Source organism: Podarcis pityusensis (genome assembly GCF_964106645.2).
Source record: "Podarcis pityusensis genome assembly, chromosome: 11".
In the NCBI taxonomy this organism is placed as follows: domain Eukaryota; kingdom Metazoa; phylum Chordata; class Lepidosauria; order Squamata; family Lacertidae; genus Podarcis; species Podarcis pityusensis.
In genome coordinates this window covers 16647736-16667822 of record NC_138036.1, presented here as the reverse complement: position 1 = coordinate 16667822, position 20087 = coordinate 16647736, and the positions used below count along the sequence as shown (strand labels likewise).

The following is a 20087-nucleotide window of genomic DNA, read 5'->3' as shown; positions in this document are numbered from 1 at the left end:
ACCCTGTGTTTCCCAAACAACTGTGGCCCAGATTAATATGCAGGGGGGTGGGGGTGGGGAATGACTGCTATTATTCATTACAGTCATACCTCAGGTTGCAGACGCTTCAGGTTGCGTTTTTTCGGGTTACAGACCCGCCGAAACCTGGAAGTACCAGAACGGGTTACTTCCGGGTTTCGGGGGTTGTGCATGCGTGAAGTGCCGAATTGCAACCCGCGTGTGCGCAGACACGCTGCTGCAGGTTACAAACGTGCATCCCGCACGGATCATGTTCGCAACCCGAGCGTTCACTGTATTTAAAATGCAGCAGCCAGTGGCATATCAAGAAGCTCTCCGGACAGGAGTTTATACAAGACCTTCCTGGAACTGTCGTGGATTGAACCTAGGACCTTCCTGCAAAGCAAGGCATGTGCTGCATCACAGTACTATGGCTCTTCTTGCCAAACTATCCAAACATCCATGCTGCTCCGAGAGCCTTTTTGGCTGATGAGAGGGGTACAAATGCTCTAAATATCTTGCTCCCTCTTATTCCTGTGTCCGACTGCACCCACACAATTTTAAGTCTGTAAACCAAAGTTTTACCCACCTCCTACAAAATTACCTTAGCTAACCTTCCCAGGTAGTTTCAACTATGTCATCAATCATTGAGAGCAACTTCTGCCAGTACCATGAATTCACTGCAATTATCATGCTTTTCCAAGGTGTATCTTGTCCTAACCTCAGCTGAACCACCACCACCTCCCCTCCTGGTGGCAGGAGGAGGATCTGATGCGCAAAAAGACAAATCTCCTCAGGCATATTTCTGCGCTTCTTTGAAAAAAACCAAGGAAGTAAGTCACAACAAATGTTTAAATACTTTTGTGAAAAGCCACTGAAGTCTTTCTAGTCTATGCACAGAGATCAGCTACATCATTTAGTTGCTGCTTGCTTGGCATTCGTGAAAATTGCTTGGCATTCGTAAAAACCCCAAACGCCCAGAATCATACCTTTATTATTGATTTAAAGGAATTTCCGTTACTACACCTTTATCCAAAATAGTGCATATAAACATTTTTAAATTGTATAACCCACAAAACAACATTAAAAGCAACATAAATCATTAAGCAAAAAAGATAACCCAACTGAATGGAAGGGAAAAAACCACTCAACCACCCGTTTCAACTATCTAGGCAAATAAAGGCTTTTTAAACTTGGTGCCAGGAGGAATACAGCAAAGATGCCAGGCATATCTCTTTTTGGAGAGCATCCCAGAGGCGGGGAGAGAGGGCTGCCACAGAGCAGGCCCTCCCTTTTGTATAAGCATAACGCATTTCCTCCATGAACCAGAGCAGAAAAGGATTCAGCCTACAGGATTGGCAACATTTGTGTGGAATCTGACAATGAAAAAGCAGAAACACTTCCACACTAGTAGCTAAAATATGTGAGCAAATGTAGTGTAGTAGTTAGAGTGTTGGACCATGATTCAAATCCCCACTCAGGCATGAAACCCACTGGATGACTCTCCCACACTGTTATTGTGAGGATAAAACAGGAGAAACACATTGAGCTTCTTGGAGGAAAGAAGAGGGGGGAAAATAAAATATGTGAACTGGGCCAGAGAGCCTGCCAGCCTGCCTATGTTTTATTAGTAGTTCTTATCTCAGATGATCCAAGTAAGCTCAGAACTGAGTATATCTGTGGTGTTTTCCCCTCCTAAATGGAGAATCTCCGTATATGAAAAGGAAACAAACAATATTCACAAGCAATAGCAGTTCCTACTTCTCTCAATATCTCACCTATTCTACCAGGTTTGGACTATGATGGTAACAAGCCAGACAGAGCAAAGTTAGCATGAGTGCAGGGCAAAGGATAAACTCCTGTTTTAGCATCAGGGAAGGCTCTTGGAAACGGGGGCAATGTTGATATGTTTCAGTCACCAGTTCCATTACAATAAAAATACAAAAAAAATCCATCCCACTGGGAGAATTAGTTGCATAACAGACTTTGTCACTGTATTTTGGTCTTTGTGTCACCTCCAGACTAATTATGTAAACACACACACCGGGAAGCGAGTCGGTTAAGGGATCGATAAATCATTCAGCCATGGCTACATCGTAAAATGAGGCTGCACAGACCTAAGGCTGGGAATATCAGCTAAGGCATCTCTAAGGGCAACTATGCAGCAGAAATGAACTTTGCTCTTAGACCTCTTTTATAGCTCTGTGAGACAGATCATTATCAGGGGCCCCTACCTGTCAATCACCTGATATCAGAATGATGGCGGGTGCAAGGTGCTTTGAAGTCCCACAGCCAGGTCCTCAAAGCACCTTGAAAGGCGATCCTAAACCAAGTTTCTTCCCTTTGTTTTTAGCAGGAGATTCTGATGCAAACCCAGGTAACCACTGTTTCCTGGTAAAAAATGATCATGTAATGCATCATTTTCCAGCTGAGGAAATCTGAAGAAACACGCTCTCTTGGGATTTACAGAGGCTGAAGAATCTAATCTCAGTAAAGAAATGTGTGCATGCAGCCAAAATACACTTAAATTTCATGTGCTTGAGTGATTTTGGGAACCCAACCGACTGTATCCAATATTAGTCCTGCTCACAGTCAAATGAATAGATGCAGATAACTTAGGTCCATTGATTTCAATAGGTCTTCTCTGAGTAAAACTTAGTTGGCTATAGCCCACTCAAATTCTCCCCCCCCCCTTTTCAAAAGGGATACAGATCCTTTTAATTGCATATTTAAGATGCAACGGAAGAGGATTCCGTTCAGGTCACTTGCAGACAACACCATCATTCTATTTCTTCATACAGCGTGGTGTAGTGGTTAAGAGCGGTGGTTTCGTAATCTGGTGAACTGGGTTCGCTTCCCTGCTCTTTCACATGCAGCTGCTGGGTGACCTTGGGCTAGTCACACTTCTCTGAAGTCTCTCAGCCTCACTCACCTCACAGAGTGTTTGTTGTGGGGGAGGAAGGGAAAGGAGACTGGTAGCCGCTTTGAGACTCCTTAAGGGGAGTGAAAGGTGGGATATCAAGTCCAAACTCTTCATCCAAACAGAAAACGCTGCTGAACAGAACTAGCAGAGCAAGCAAGAAGCCAAGCGTGTGGCTCCAAAAACAAAGCCTGGAGGGCTGTGCTTTTCAGCTTCATAGTGTGCAAGAAGCTGCCCAGGAGTCACTCACTCTCCCTATGAATGGCTCTTCCTCTCTCCCAATCTGCCCACATTTTAAAAGCCTTTTGTTTTTTCAAGGGACATGAACCATTAAGCTATTTCTCAACTGTCCAGAAAATTGATTCTCTCTGTGGCTGTAAAAGATTAATGCCAAAAATCTTGTACTTCTATTTAAAGAAAAAGAAAAAGGCAAGGCAAACTCTGCAAGGGACATCAGAACTTGAACTGGAACAGGAAACATATACAAATACCTTTGAGGTTTCTGGTGTGGGACCCATGGCCCTCCAGATCCTCTTTGACTACAAGTGAGATCGTCCCTAACCACTGGCCGTACTGGCTGAGGTTGATGGAGTCCACACACGCGCACGCGCGCGCGCGCACACACACACACACACACACACACACAGAAGACCACAGGTTCCCTGTCTAGACTTGTGTAGTAATATTTTTTAGAAAGGTGCCTATCCTTTACTGCATTATTCCACACAAATATATTATAGGGTTTCCTACATATGACAATAGCATGTCTAAACCATGCCTCTCCCAATTCACGTGTAAAAAAGTATAGCAATCAGGGTGCAATTTTTGCACAAAATTTTTGCACAAAAATGAGTTTGTCAAGAAACACTGAACTCTCTCCTGTCCACAATTCCTTCTCCCTAGCTATTTCTCTCCAGACTTGAGGATACTTTGCAATACTGGACCACAGGCAGACAAAAATTGTCTGAATAGGACACACTATGGAAGAAAGCAGAAGACAGACAGACAGACACCTTGGCGTACATCATTTGCAGAGCCCTCACTTTACAAGTTATTAGGGCAGACCTGCATTTAATTTAAAACCAATTATGTGATGGATTGTTTGGCCCACAGAAAAAAAGGAGTGTTCTTTCTGAACCAATCTCCTAATCAGAGTTAGCAATTTGGGGGCATGAAGCCCTTAACCACAACTCCTGCAAAAATTTCTCCTCCTTTCCTCGGTTTGATTAAACCAGTGCATTACATCTGCATCAGCACTAAGGTTCATGCCAAGTAGAACTGCCTTCCTAAGCAGGACTTTGCACTATAGATTTGTATAATGGTATTATGATACGCAACTTTTTTATTTTCAGCTCCTTCCCTAACAACCCCTAGCATGGCATTTGCCTTTTTCACAGCTGGCACACACTGGGTCGACATCTTCGTTGAGCTATCTATGATGGGACACTTTAAGGCACCAGCTGCATTGTGCTTAAAAGGCAATCTTGATGAAACCTGGGGAAACCCAGGGTTTGAGAAGTACCAGGCAGCACGAATCTGATGCAGCAGCAGGAATAGACAAGTGATTTTCAGCTTGCTCCAAAGGGTCTTGCATAGGTGTAAATGTCACTGAGTTGAGATTAACATCAACGCAAGGGCCATTGGATTGTCCTGTTTGTAGAACATTTAGCAACAGCTGAAGAAACTGCCATTGCACTGATACAGCATGTAAGCATGGAGCAAAGCACACTTTGAATCAATTTGACTCTATTCTTTTAACATGGGGTGTCTGCCGGGTGCAGGTGGAAAATGTGATTTAACAAAACCTTGGACACTCATAGTAAACACTCCGCATGGCTGATTTCTACAGGAAATGCACCTTACCTTGATTTAAAACACTGGTGCCTGACACAAGACATAATTATTCCAGAAATAAATAAAATAAAATAAAAGTGTTTGCAAATGAATTAGGCATAGCAGTGCGAGGATCTGGATGACCCACTGGCGTGAAGCACTAACTCACAATATTACAAGTTCCCAGCAAATGGGAATTTTATTTATTTTTTTGGGTACGGAATAAAAAATGGTTGCCGTCTTAGCTAAGCTACTTACGCAGTCTTGCCCTCACTGTCGTGTTTGGTGGCGTTGGCTCCCTTTTTACCCAGCAGCGATGCCACTTTCTCTGCGTCGCCATGCTCCACAGCTTGCAGCAGTCGGTCATCATTCTTATTCCACTCATTGGTCTGGAGAAGGAAGGGGAGAGAGAGAGAGAGGAAAGAAACAGCTCACTAGAAAGAAACACTAAGAAGTGCCTTTGTTTCCCTTAAAACCAGTGCATTAGCTTGCGAAGGAAAACACACCCTTTCTCCACAAAGAGGGCTATGAACAATCTATAATGGACCATTCTAGCTACAGGCACTTCACACAAGACCTTGCACAAAGCAGAGCCACTGCACACACCCACTTTGGTTGGATTGCATTCATTTGTCCTCTGCATAGTAGTGTGGCTGCTCCCTCTTGCAACGGGTGCTCCCCTTTGTCAATTTTTTATTTCCATCTCCCCCATAACATAGGAAGTTGCCTTACACAGAGGTGGACCATTGTGCGAGCTAACTCAGTATTGTCTACACTGACTGGCAGAAACCTGCTAGGGCTTTAGGCAGGGGACATTCCCACATGCGAGAGATTGAACCTGAGATGCAAAACAGATGCTCTACCACTGAACTGAAGCCCTTTCCCATCCTCAGTTTACACCAGTGGTGTCCAAACTTTTTTCACAAATTTGATGAAGTGAAGGGCCGTGAGGGCTGACCAAAGGGCTGACCAAAGTTGTTAACCTTTTTTTAGGATTGAAGTTGTTGAGTTTTTAAAAATATTTTACCCCAGGAAATTAACTGCCACAGGGGCCAGATTACGCCCCCGAAACGGACTTTGGACATGCCTGGTTTACATGGAACTCAAGGAGGCATATATGGAGCTCCCAGATATTTGTCATCTCAAGCCCTGACCAAACCCAGACCTGCTTAGCTTCACCCAAGGATAATGCATTATGTTCCCTCTCACCATGTGCCCTGGGCCTTAAGGACCTAAACACCTCCCTACACTTCAGACCATTTTAGGCACCTGAAAATGGTCTCTGGCCCATAGAAGCTTACAATGCCATGATATATTTGTTAGCCTCTAAAGGTAGCACAGGACTATGAGTAACGTGAAGGTGCGATCTTATAGAAGGTGCATTGGTGCGATCTCTCGTATTGTGGTACACTAGCGCACTACTGCAACTCAAAACGCAATGCCTGCATTCTGCCTTGTGCAGCAGAGCCCTTAAGAAATTGGCTGCAAAGGACTGTTAGGAAGGAGACTTCACATGTACTCTCACCCATAATAAGCTGGTCCTCACTGAAAAACAAAGTGTGGGGATGCATTTGCTTGGAAGTATCTTCCCCATCAAAAGCATGCAGAAAGCCCCACTAAAACTTTGGACACAGCTATGTGCTCTGAAACCTAGTACATTTAAGCTGCAGATAGTAGGTAAAGCAACTCTTTCACATGCATAGAATTCACAAATATTTACAGTAATATTCCCTCCATCGCCAAGGAAGACAATGCTGTTTGACAGCTTGGGCTAACACAACGAAGGAAGGGAGTTGCCTCCGGTACTAATGAACTGTGGACACTGCTGCAGCTGCAAGCCAAGCTTGCATCACTGCTTCACGATCCAGGCCAAGAACTTAAAATGAAAAATAAACTTGGAACAAGCTACCATAACCCAGCTGCTGAAATTCAGCTTGGATTTTTGCTCCATTTGCTGGTCCCCATGCAAGTGGGGAGTTCTCTGCTGGCATTCACACTAACCCTATTTGGGCATTTCCTCACACGCACAGCTGTCGTCATGCAAGGGGAGAGCACATAGGAGTCCACACTGTCAGCTTCATCACTGTCCACATGCTGAGAAAGTGAACTTTCTACCCATGAAGGCTCCCCCCACTATTCTGAACCCTGGATGATCAGGGTTCTAAATCATGGGAGGATCCTCCCAACAAGTAGAGGCTGCAGAAATTTGCTTTCCTAAAACATGGAAAGCAGTGAAGCCAGTGACAAAGAACCTGGCAGACATGCAGAGGCAATGAGCTTGTGTTTGAATGGAAGGAGAAAACGTGTGTGTGTAGCTTTTCAACAACAACAGCAACAACACCCCCCAAACCCTCTATTTATAGCCCTCACACACCAATGCTTTGTTCAGCAAGGGAACACCAGTTCACAAAACAACAGATGAATTCTGCTCTGAAAGCAAAGCTGCATCCTAAGCAACCTTGAATTTCAACATGGAAGCGGTTAAATAAAGCAGCAGTTCACCATGAAGATATAAAGGGGGGCAGTTGCTGTGACTGCTTTAAAGCATCTGCATTGGATTAAGTCCACGAAAGCTTATGTCATAATAAATGTGCTAGTCTTTAAGGTGTCACAAGAAACCGTTGTTCTTACTTAAAAGCAGTTTTAAGTAAAAAGGTGGTTGCAGGCATGTTTATTACAATTGTACCCCACCCTTTCTCCAAGGAACTCACGGCAGATTAGGAGGCGTTATTCCATTTCATAATAAATCCTACCCAAACCCCTGGGAAAAGTGTTAGGTTGAGAAAATGCAAGCAGATGAAGAACAAAGCTGAACAGATCTGAATCAAGGTTTCCCTTCCCAGAGTTCAGCACTATATCCATTACTGGATTCTCAACCAACTTTGGCTAGTAAAATCCAAAGGATCTCTAACTTCATGCCCAACAGGAGCCATAAATCCATTTGCCAAGATCCCCAACTTGTGCAGAGCAAGAGAAAGCGGGTCACCCTCTTACTCAGAATCATTCTTATAGCCTAGAGTCCCCACAGCCTAGAGCAAGTCAGAGAGAACTGTCTGTCTTTGTGACAGTCTTTTAGACTCTCATCTATCTGGTTTTGACCTCCTCAATTCTTGGCACAAAGCAATCAGCTTCAGAGAGAACTCAAGCAAGCTTGTCCTCATGTCCACATTCTGGAACACCACGGCTAACATTACAGTTCTTTCATTTGGCCTTTCCTACAATAGTTGCACATTTAAGCATGTATTTATGCAGAGTAGTCTGTAATTACAACTTAACAGCACGATTTTTCTTCCACCTGTATGGGAAGCTGAGAACCACTTGCATTCAATGGTCATTTTACTTTTGACCATATATAGCAAATCAACAAAGACAAAGCAACGAAACATGACAAGGTCTAAAGCAGCATGGCCACCTTAATGGTCAAAAACTCTTGGTCATTTACACTTGTCCTGTGCCTAGAAAGAATAGGTCCAAGCAGCTTGGCCTTCTCCCCCCAGAAAACCTGCTCTTCAGCACTAATTCAGAACAAATGTCAATCTGCAGAAAACCCAATTGCTGTCTGTTCTAACTCAGCGCTAAACCATGGACTTTCCCAATGGAAAGCAGTGGGGCAAACGGAAGTGTGATTGAGCCCTTTTTGTTAACTACCAATGGCAAGAAACTGCCTATATAATGGCCTTAGCTCCTTGGAATAGCTGGCTATGGTCAAATATATTGTCAATTAATAGATTACCATTTGATGGTCAAATGATTGGCATCCTAGCCGTAACGCTCTCACTTCCAGAGGTGCAGCCCCCAGAAAAACGAGATATATGAATTTTACAGTTTAAGTTAAACTAAAGGCTACACACCAAAGGATCTCGAGTAGGGAACAACAAACAGAACGCTGTCACCCCATTACAGAAAAGCAGGTCTTGCCACTTTGCACCTCAGCAAAGTTGTCATATGACAACCATTTACCACTGGACTTCGCTCCCTTCAATATTAATTGACTTCTAGAGCAGAAGGAATGCAGTAGCAATGATACACAAACAGCACTCAAATGCAGTTGCAAAATTGTTTAACACCAGCATGTGTGTGATTTAAAAAACAAGAAAATCCAAGAACCTTAAAAAGTGACCTCAGTATGAAAACTTTATATTTCCAGGATTACATTTTTGTTGCAAAGGAACTCAAGACTATTAGTCCATCTAGTTCAATATTCTCTGCATCAGCTTTCCCTAACCTGCTTCCCAACAGGTGTTTTGATTACAGCTCCCAACACTCTTGACCATTTGCCATGCTGGCTGGGATGGATGGGAGCTGTAGTTCAAAACAGTTGGGTACCAGTTGGGAGAGGCTGATCTACACTGGCTGAGGACAGATCCCCAAGGCTACAGATGAGCATCCTTCCCAGTTTTATCTGGAGATGCTAGGGACTGTACCTGGGCCCTTCTACATGCAGAGCATGTGCTCTACCACTGAGCAATGGTTGTATGTGCATACATACCAAACTGAAAAGATGGCTTATAGTGCATACCACTAATTTTTCAACCCAAGCTTTCGAGGCAAAATTGAGTCAGGAGAAGGAACAACCAACAGTAGACGCCACATAGGGTATGAGGGCCTCCCACTAAACACAGAAATATCCTTCAATTACCATATATGATAATTTTGTTGTATGTGACAGATATAAAAATAACTTTGGTTTGTTTTTACTTTTTTCTCTGCCAGAAACGTGCCAAGTATAAAGCCCGATCGCCTCTACTAATTCAAAGAGACACGTAGTAGGAATTTCCTGGAGACCAAGACATGCACTGACAGTATCATCAGTGAAGAGCTTCCTACCACTTTTGCCATGCCTGTTAATTAGGAGAGGGATCCTAAATGTATTTTGCACAATGGCCCAGAAGTATGGCCACCACTGGCAACAAATTCTGCAATTGCTCTCACATAAAACTGGTTAAAAGGTGGAGGAAGACGTTACTATGGAATCACCAAACCATCTCAATGGATTTATTTATTTATTTAAGGCATGTGATGTAGCGGCTAGCATGCTGGGACTTTGAGCAGGGGCCAAATTCCTGATTAGGTTAATTGCAGGAACATAAGGGCCCTGCTGTATCAGAACAAGGGCCTATCGCGTCCAGGATTTTTCTCCCACCACAATTAGTCAACCAGGTGCCTACAGAAAACTGAAAGCGAGGCATGAATGCAATAGCACTCTCCCACTCGTGTTCCTCCGCAACTGGCATTCAGAGGCATAATGCTTCTGATTGCTGGAGGTAATATATAACCATCGTTACTAGCAGTCACTGATAGCCTTATCCTCCATGCATTTGTCTAATCCCATTTTAGAGCTGTCCAAGTCGGCAACTAGCACTACATCTTTGGGTAGCGAATTCCACAGTTTAACTAGGTGCTGTGTGAAGACATGCTTCCTTCTGCCTGTCTTGAAACTCCCACCCCTTCCGCTTAATTGGATGGCCCCGGGTTCTAGCCTTAGGAGGGAGGGAGAGAAAAGCTTCCTATGCTACCTTCTTCACAGCTTATATAATTTTGGACACATCAATCTCCTCCCCACCCTCCACTCATCCTTTTCTAAGAAGCCTCAAATGTTGCAGCCTTTCCTTACAAGAGAGAGATTGTAGGGGTCAAGGGGTCAGCCCAGGGGTCAGCAAACTTTTTCAGCAGGGGGCCGGACCACTGTTCCTCAGACCTTGTGGGGGGCCAGGCTATATTTTGAAGAAAAAAATGAACGAATTCCTATGCCCCACAAATAACCCAGAGATGCATTTTAAATAAAAGCACACATTCTACTCATGTAAAAACACCAGGCAGGCCCCACAAATAACCCAGAGATGCATTTTAAATAAAAGGACACATTCTACTCATGTAAAAACATGCTGATTCCCGAACCGTCCATGGGCCGGATTTAGAAGGCAATTGGGCCTTAGTTTGCCTACCCATGCTCTAGTCTCCTGGTCATTTCGGCTGCCCTTTTCTAGTGCCACAATATCCTTTTTGGAGGTGCAATGACCAGACCAAGTGTGACACTCGCCCCCAAATATCTGTGTAAGGGCATTGTGTTATTGGCAGTTTTATTTGCAATGCCTTTTCTAATGACATCCAACAAGGAATTCGCCTTTTCCATAGCCGTTGCACACTACATCACACACAAAAATGCTTTCTCAGGGTAGCTGTAAAAGATAAATAAAAGTAGTGGTGAAGAGCATGCATGCCACTCTGAATTCCTTGGAGAAGGGTCAGGATTAAAAAAAAAGGTTCATAATCTTACATCCACATCCTCCCCACATTAAAGAACCTCCCTATATTCTCTTAGGTGCCTTCCACCCACCTTAAATTTATATCCTGTCCTCTTTCCACTATGGAACCCAAGGTGGTATATATAACCTTCCCAACCTCATCCAGACACTGACCAGACCCACACCTGCTTAGCTTCAGCAAGGTGGTGGCCTCATGTACCTTCATTCCACACCCTGGGACCAGAGCATGGAGTGCTCACTGTCAGCAGTATTACAGGGACTAGCAATAAATATTTCCTCAAGACAGGTTCTGCTGAGCTGCAGTTTGAAATGTCCCAATGATGGTTTCAACAGAGAAGAGAAAACGCCCCTTCTCCAGAAGATTGATTAAAACCAATGCTTTGAAAATAAGGATTGCCAACTGGTTATCTTGATAAAAATCAATCTAACCTGATCTTGGGGAAGTGAGCAGGACTTGGTAACACTATCACATCAATTAGCACTTCCAAAGCATTTGAGATTTGCAGGTAGCAAAACAGCACTAACAATTGATTAGCTAACGGCAGTGTTAAGGAGAAATGACTGCTGGGAGGAGTGCAGAGAGAAGAAAAGCCATGGTGCATCTGCACCAGCAAAACCGGACACCTTCATCTGCCCCAGCTGCAACAAAAAACAAGTCTCTCCCTTATGGGTCTCTACAGTCACAGCAGGCGCTTCAATGGTTAGACTTCACCCTTGAAAGCACAATCTTCCATTGTCTCCCAAGACAGATGCCAATCAAACCATAAAATCCAATGTAGGAAGCAATATATGATTCCTCCCACCTGCTCAGCCTGTTCAGTACTAAATCATGAAATGGACTTGCATGGCTGCATGTCTGAAAAAGCCACCAACAGACTTGGTAGTCTCCAACACAGATTGGGAGAAGGTGAATCGCAGCCTACTAGCCAATTTCTGGTGGACCACCTGGTGATAAGGATGGCAAACTGGTACTTCGTTTCCAGACTACAACTCCCATTATCCCCAATCTTTGGACATATTGGCTGGAGCTGATTGGAATTGGAGTCCATCAACATCTGGAAGGCCACAGATTCCTCATCCCTAAATTCTTGCAAATAATGCATGACAGTGATCTGATCTGATCTGATCCAGACAGGCATTTATATTTCCAAACTCAAGATCACTTAGGAAAATGATCTATACCTTTGCTGTTCTAAGGTTAAAAGCATGAACTCTTGCTTTGTAAATTTAAAACACACATCAGTGAAACAAGATTATTTTAGTTTATGAAATAGACTTCTCAAGGCCCAAGTCAATCCACACCTGCTGTAAGATTTGACTTAAGCTGAACACTGCAAATGCTGTACAGTGGTACATTGGTTTAAGAACAGCTTTGTTTATGAACAACTTAGATTAAGAACGCTGCAAACCCAGAAGTAGGTGAACTTTGCCTTGGAAGAAGAACATGCTAAGTGTGTTCCATTTGTAAACTGAGTCCCCCACTGCTTTGGGAAAGCACGCTTTAGTTTAAGAATGGACTTCCGAAACGGATTAAGTTCATAAACCAAGGTACCACTGTACTCTGTTCTATCCGAAGAGGCAAAGATTAGAAGGAATGTGCCTACAAAGGAAAACTTCCTCAAAATATGAGTTATGGAAATGAGACTGTCCCAAAACAAACTTTTTTTGGCAGAAAAGCAGCATGTACTCCAAGTTCTACTCAAGTTGCTGTTTAGGCTTTTTTTTTTTTTTTTTTTTTTTGGTTAGTTAAACAATTTTAAAAGCTTAAATTGCATGTTTAAAAGGGTGCTATAGACATTAACTTTTGCTGCATGGAAAAGTTCAAGAGCTCTTATAAATAATTAACTGTTGTCAACAAAATGGAGTGTGGGGAGAATGGGGAGAGATAATCTCTTCCAGTTGTAGAAAAGCCTATATATAGATTTGAAACGCACACATACAGATCATTATTCATATCTCAGCCTTTAGTGCTTGCTCTGGAAAGGATCTTTTCCCATCTTAAGCCTCGGCTAAAACACTGAAATAAAGCTACAGGGCTAATGACTGTGTGCGAAATAAGCAAATGTTCAGCCACCTAACCAACCAGGGCAACTGAGGCAGATTCTTGATAGAATAATGAAAAATCTCAGCTTGTATAGAATAAGATGGCTCTCCAAGCTTCATCATTACAGATAGGGTCATCAACTCTATCGAAGGAGAAAGGAAGAATGGGGATTTGCCTAGAAAGGACTCAAAATATCTGGGTGTGGCAATTTGATGTCCCACTTATTGAAGCTGCTCTTCCAAATGACCTGTGACCAGCTAGGGTTGTGCATGATGGTTATCCAAGAGCACAGAAGTCAGTATGTGCTGCAACATTCAGAACTCTATGCTTCCATTAAAAAACAAAAATGAAGCAATTTTCTAGCCCTCAAGGCACCATTCTCCCAAACCTCTCGGTTTCTGCTCACTCTGAAAACCACCATCATTTCCTTAAACTGCCCATATAGTAAGAAACTCTCCATACAAGAATACACAGACACAAATGAATTGTGTCTTGAGGCATTTGCGAAGCAGATCCTCCTCAGAGCACAGTTCAAAATTATCAAAATTTTGCTTGTGAACCATTAAGCCTGTAACAATTGTGGCTTTAAAATTCCGAGCATTCATGAGGGCTAGAACCATTCTCCCTTTAAAATAAACTTCTCCATTGGCAATTAAAACCTGTAAGAAATCCTTTATTTTGTTGTTGTTGTTTTAAAAAGAAATGTCCTGACAACCCTAATCCTCTCCCATCACATCCCCAGCCCCACAACAACACCCCAACGTGTGCAGAATTAAGAACCACAGCAGAAAGAGTAATGCTAAGACAAAGTGGGCCCATGTTCTCAGGCCAAGAGCGGAAACCGAAGTCTAAATCATTGGCAGCATGCAGCTAGCGTGTTGGCAAGATGACAGGCTGCCTCTCATTGTTCAGCAAACCTGCAAGTCAGCAATAAAATGACCGGTGATTTATTGCCTGTACTTCTCAAGAGAGGACAAGAGCAATTACCGTCACCACATGCAGCCCATCTATCTCAATACATCAGAAGGTAATTAAGAAAAAAAAGTGTGTGTGTGTGTAAAATGTTCACAAAGAAGGAAACACTCTGTATATCTTAACATTTGCATACGTATGTGTGGGTGTGTCTAAAAGATTTTGTAGAGACCAACTGACAGTCGCTCATTTCAAGAGTTCTCTTCTCTCTGGAAGTACCTCCTGCGACACCATCAGTGTTTTGATCTTGCTTTGAAACAGGGGAACAGAATCTGTGCATCTTTAGGTGGTGTTGGACACCCACTTCTATCAGCTCCAGACAGCACTGGCCAATCATTAGGAATGATGGAAGTTCAGAAGCACGTGGGAGCAACGCCTGCCCTATAGGCTTGGAATAGGAGTACACCTGCTTAATTCAGCAAATGTTGCTTAAATGCTGGCACAAGTACAAACTGAGAAGCTGTATAGGAAACACTGGAAGTGTGCCACATGCATGCAAAGAGGTTCTCTAGTAGCAGTTTTAAGAACTTTTAAAATCCATCACTTAGCTGATGGGTCTCAAAACTCTCTGGAGGGAATTCCCTGCATGTAAAGACAGGCTCCGGTGGGTTAAGTGGACCAGTAGTGGGTCCAACGGTCAAGTAGGTGGTTCTGTACACGCTGCAGAGGGAAGTGAGGGGCAGATGGGGCTCATCAACCTGGGAAGGTAACCCTTGTAGGAGAAGAAAACGTCAGCTGTCTTGCAGGGTATCTTTGCAACTAGAAAAGTCTAAGAAGTGGAGTCCCTAAGACAGTTGGGATGGTGTCTTATATGCCTCCTTCCTGCAACTCCTGCAGCCAAGCTGGCGCAAAACATATTGCTCTGCTTTCTATTGGACCACATCAGTGAGGCCAAGAGGGGGATCACGCCATCTGGGCAGCCCAGGACTTCCATACACACTGCTCAGGCTTTCACCCTGGGGAGGTCACTTTGATGCTGCTAATGCAGCCGTGTGACTTCACCCCCAGAGCTGTACTCCATTGTCTCTCGAGACAGATGGATGCCAATAATTAGAATGCTCCCATAATACTGATAAGGCTTACATTGCATTTTGCTACCTGCCCAGGTTCTGCTTTGTCCCAAATGATGATCAGGTATCTCCTGAGCACATGGCAAAATCCCATCCTCCTTGCTGAGAGAAAAAGTTTTGATTCTCGCAGACGACGATCTCTGAAATGGCCCACTCAAAGGGAGCATGAAACACAGTGCTGTGCAACTGCTGTACTGTGAGGCTTTGGTGTTTTGGCTCAATGAAGGCTGGGGATTCAGTCCTCCAACTCCACCAGGCAAGATCTTTAAAACCACAAATATTTGCTCTTTAGCATTCTTGATTCTCCAGGCCTTTCTCAACACTTACCTTAAGTGGTTCACAGACCACACAACTAAACTTAGCAGAAGAAGCCAAAGGTCACTTTGAAATTAGATCATGAATATGACTGGCTAAAATCTTGTTTTGATACTCTTTGGTTGAAAACAGACCACCTCCGTATCAACTTCCATAAATGAGAAATATGAAGTGCAGACATAAGAAAACCTTCAGGCCACTTTCAATTCAGCAATCCCTTCACGTCACCCATTTGCGCAAGCAACTGAACATAATTTTTCAAACTATGCCCATAATAATTTGTTACTAGTTCTGAGCATAGAGTTGCTCCACAAGAGAGAACTTTTACATCCAAATACTATCTACATTTTGCAAGTTATTCTTCACATTGAGGTGTAAAATTACATGCAGGTCCTGCTAGCCAAATGCTCATGTGAAAATTCACTTATCCAAACATGAGGAATTAGTACTCAAATTTTGCTATACACTCGACAGATTCAGATATCTAAACAGCTGGACCTGCATGTAATAAATCACCAGCCTGTAAAAAGCCTAACTTTTTGTGTTTTGTTGGTCTGTGGCAGCCGTTTTGCCAGAAACCTTGGGTGGGTGGGTGGGAGGGAGGGAGGGAGGGAAATCAGACAAGAGAGCATTTTCCTCCTTTCCTTGTTTGCCTTTTGCAATGTTTCAGAGAGTTCTCCTGAGAGATTCCCCCCCATAATTTGGGGTCAAAATTCAGTGGATAGGAATGCATTAGAAATTTCCCCAAAGGAATCAATGGAAATCATAGACTTATTATGTGAACGCTCACCTAACAAATGATTTCCCGAGGATAGCAAGACCTCTGTGTACATAGGTCTGACAATTCACAGGATCAGGTAGCAGTTGACGTGGAAGACCTCTGCCTGAAAGGCTGGAGAGTGACTGTCTAAGCTTGTATTTTCCAATTTACATTGATTTTTCTTTGTGTGTCCCCCCTTCTCTTTGTTGTTCTCTGCAAATGTTTGAAAACCAATAAATCCCCAAGGCAAACAGCCAGGATACACTTTTTTTTTTATTTGGTTCCATGCATTTTCAAAGTAGCAGAAGTCTGGAAAAGCCCTTAAAAAGAAACCCCTGAATTTCACTGTTTTAAAAGTAGCCCTAAAATTATAATTTGGCTTTTTGCAGCAGAAAACAATGGGTCCCTGTGTGCAGCTAAGCCAAGTATGAGCAATTCTCTGGAATCTGGGTGTATTTTTTCCCCCACCTCTTCATTCAGCAGCAAGAAAAAACCTATTCCCAGAAGCCATGTATTGTTGATGTACCTCTTAGCTGACTAGTTACCATCCAGTCTTCTAGGACAATTTAATTATAAAAGGAAATGCCTTTTGCATTCCTAAAGACACAAACACAGAAGTGAACACAATATGATGGACGTCTTAGATGTAGACAATGAGATAGGTGATTCACAAGCTAATTAGCAACGCAAGTACTTGCTCTAAAAAAAATAATTATGAAGATGACAAGTGTCGGAGATAGTAGCTTTGCACCTATCCATTCAGCCAAACACAAATTATCTGGACTAATTCAGCATCTTTAGGTAGACTAAAAGTTTGAAGATACCACGAAATCTCATCCACCACCACTCAAACCAAGTCAGATTCCTCACAACCAGTAATGAAGGGCAGAACATTTTTCACATAAAATTTTCTGTTTCATAAGCTTCATAAGGACCTAGGGCATCAGAAAATATCCCTATGCAAATCTCCCTATAGCATCCTGTCCAGTCTGCGCTGCAATAGCTGCACTCCTGCATTATAAGGGGGGGGACCCCATGTGTAATATGTAGCTCTGCCATCAAAGCACCAGTATAAAGACCATTACGTGTGGAACTCCAACCTGAGAAGCTTCTTTTCTCTCAAACATCCTACACCCACAGCCTTCAACCTTTTAAGACCCAAAGCCCACCTTTTGCCCCAATCTCCAATCGGAAAGCCACTTTTAATTACAAATGTCTGTACCTTCCTCCTCTCCTTCTGGCGTGCATTGTTCTTCACTTCCTAATCTCTTTCTTTCTCTCTCACCACCCCCTACCTATTTTGCTTCCTCTTACAAAAAGAAAATGGTGGTGCCGCCACTGGCACTTCACCTTGATGGGGTGAAGAAACTTCTGATGAAGAACAGCTTTTAAAGAGAACTTGTGAAGAACAAGGTGCAGCTGTTAGTACCTCTCTTCAAACCTAACATCCCAATCCCGTTCAGGACTTCTCTTTTGCCTTTTCCTTCCTGGATTTGCACAAGAGGTGGCAGCTCACCACTGTGAGAAAGTAGCAACTGCTCTGAGCAAAGCAAAGGTGGGTTCCATCACATCTCCAAAAGATGAAGCAACAGAGCCAACTACTGCAAGAGGAGTGGTTTAGAAATTGGTTATCATATTCCCTGATACAGCAGCCAACAGGGATAGCTCAGTTGGTAGAGCATGAGACTCTTAATCTCAGGGTTGTGGGTTTGAGCCCCACATTGGACAAAAGATTCTTGCAATGGATTGGATGACTTGTGGTCCCTTTCCAATTCTGTGATTCCATTATCTGTGTTCCTCTTCAGGGGCAGCCACTCATTTATCTATCCAGTTAAGACCAGTGTACTGGTATACTGTACAGTGGTACCTCGGTTACATATGCTTCAGGTTACATACGTTCAGGTTACATACTCCGCTAACCCAGAAATAGTCCTTCAGGTTAAGAACTTTGCTTCAGATGAGAACAGAAATCGTGCTCTGGTGGTGGGGCGGCAACAGGAGGCCCCATTACCTAAAGTGGCGCTTCAGGTTAAGAAAGGACCCCCGGAACGAATTAAGTACTTAACCCGAGGTACCACTGTATTTCATTCTCCAGGGAATGTTTTCTCCACCCTTCAAGGATTTTCTGTCAGGGTGCCCATGCCACAAGTCTTGGGGGGGGCACTAAGGCACCTCTCTCCCTCTCTCCCACCTCTTCCATCTACCATCTTGCTCCCCACCTAATGCTAGGGGAGACCCAGATTGCTTGTTGTGTGAAATTAGCCACTGAGCCACATGCAAACGCCAAGCTTCAGATCCCCCCCCCATCCCTGCTCTAGCAAAGTTGCTACCCAATAAAGTAAATTAATGTAAAAAATAAAAATAGCTGCTGTCTTCAAAGTGTGATCAATATTCAATACTGCAAAATAATGCTTTCCTTTGTCTGTTTTATTATTGAGTACATGCTGAGTGGTTTCCACGAAGAACGCAGATGTTCCAAAAGCACCAGGAAATCCAATAACCAATTTGAAAATAAACCCTCTTGCACCTATTGACTTTTCTCCACTAGTTAGCCCCCTACCCCAACACCAATGACAATAAATTTCACTGATTATATAACAGCACCATCTGTGCTTTAGTGCAACATAAGCAAATATATGCAAACTTACAAAGCTGCCTGGACCACTGGACTCCTTAAGCCTAGCAATGTCTACCCCTCAAGTGGCAATGGCTATCCAGGGATTCAAGCAAAGGAGGCCATCTCCAGGCCTGAAAAATCATTAGGCATGTCTAGGAGTTAGAATATGGCATGAAAAGTGCAACACCATCCATTTGTACCCTGCTGTTCCTTTCAAAAAAAGAAGCAAAAGGTTGCTTTGCAAGACAACACCAAAAGGCAAACGATATGAAACACTGAACAATATGATGCTGCTGCAATGAACCGAGAGCCTTTCAATTCAATATTTAATAAATAGTTCCATTTAGTGATTGTTGTTGGCATCTGCCTGTCTCGAGAGACAACGGAGGAGTGAAGTTAATCCACTGTGTTAGCAGCAGTGAAGTGACCACACCAGGGATCAAACGTGGGCAGTGCGTATGGAGGTCCTGGGCTGTGCGCCCAGACAAGACCACCTTCTTGGTCTTGCTGATGTGGTTCAAAGGAAAGCAGAGCAATGCGTTTGGCACTAGCTTGGCTAAAGGAGTTGTTGGAAGTAGGAGTACAAGGCACCATCCATTGGCTACCCTCAGCTGGTTTAGCAGGCAAGTTGAAGCCATTCCCAGGGTATGGCCACTGTCACATGCTGACAGCTGCTGGAAGCTACAGGTGAAAACTGAGTGCAGGGTGGGGAGCAAAGGTGGACAAACTATCACAGAAGGAGCATGACATGTTCCTCACCAGACATACTACCCCTCCACTAACACACACACACCTTTGTGATAATCCGTACAGAATTCATAAACAAGTTCCGCCACTGAGCCAGTGTTCAAAATTAGTCAGCCACATTTTGCACCTGGCTATCGACCACTTGAGAATTCTATCAGTTATATTTTAATCTGCGCAATCAGAATGAATTTCAGGAATCAAAATGCTTTTCCTGAGCAGGAGCAGTCACCATTAAGAAAAAGAGGTTGGAACAGGCAAATATATTTGTGGACTGTCCCTGGATCAAGGGACTTTTCTTCTTTAAGTTCTCAAAGCTTTTAACCTAGCTCAAGGTTGTCATCTGAACTAGCCAGATGTTTAACTGAGAATCAATCACAGTCAATCCATCATTTGAAAAATAAGACTTGAGAGCTGTCTTGGCCCCCAAATGGCAACCAGACATTCTGTTTTGGTGACTGCAACCTTGGTTTAAGGAGCAATTTGGGCGCCTAGCTTATATATCAGAGTTTCTAACATTGTACTGAGCTATGGGCTCTTCCCAAGATA

The 20087-nt window shown here is 43.4% G+C and overlaps 1 protein-coding gene across 4 annotated transcripts in view; it reads right to left on the bottom strand.

Moving 5' to 3' along the window:
• The window catches only part of RAI14 (retinoic acid induced 14), a 94050-nt gene that overhangs the window by 32336 nt on the left and 41627 nt on the right, over positions 1 to 20087 (bottom strand). For all 4 annotated transcript variants that reach the window (XM_080973443.1, XM_080973442.1, XM_080973445.1 and 1 more), the window contains exon 3: positions 5009 to 5139. In XM_080973443.1, the coding sequence (XP_080829569.1) occupies positions 5009 to 5139 (131 nt within the window). The remainder of the gene's footprint in view (positions 1 to 5008; positions 5140 to 20087) is intronic.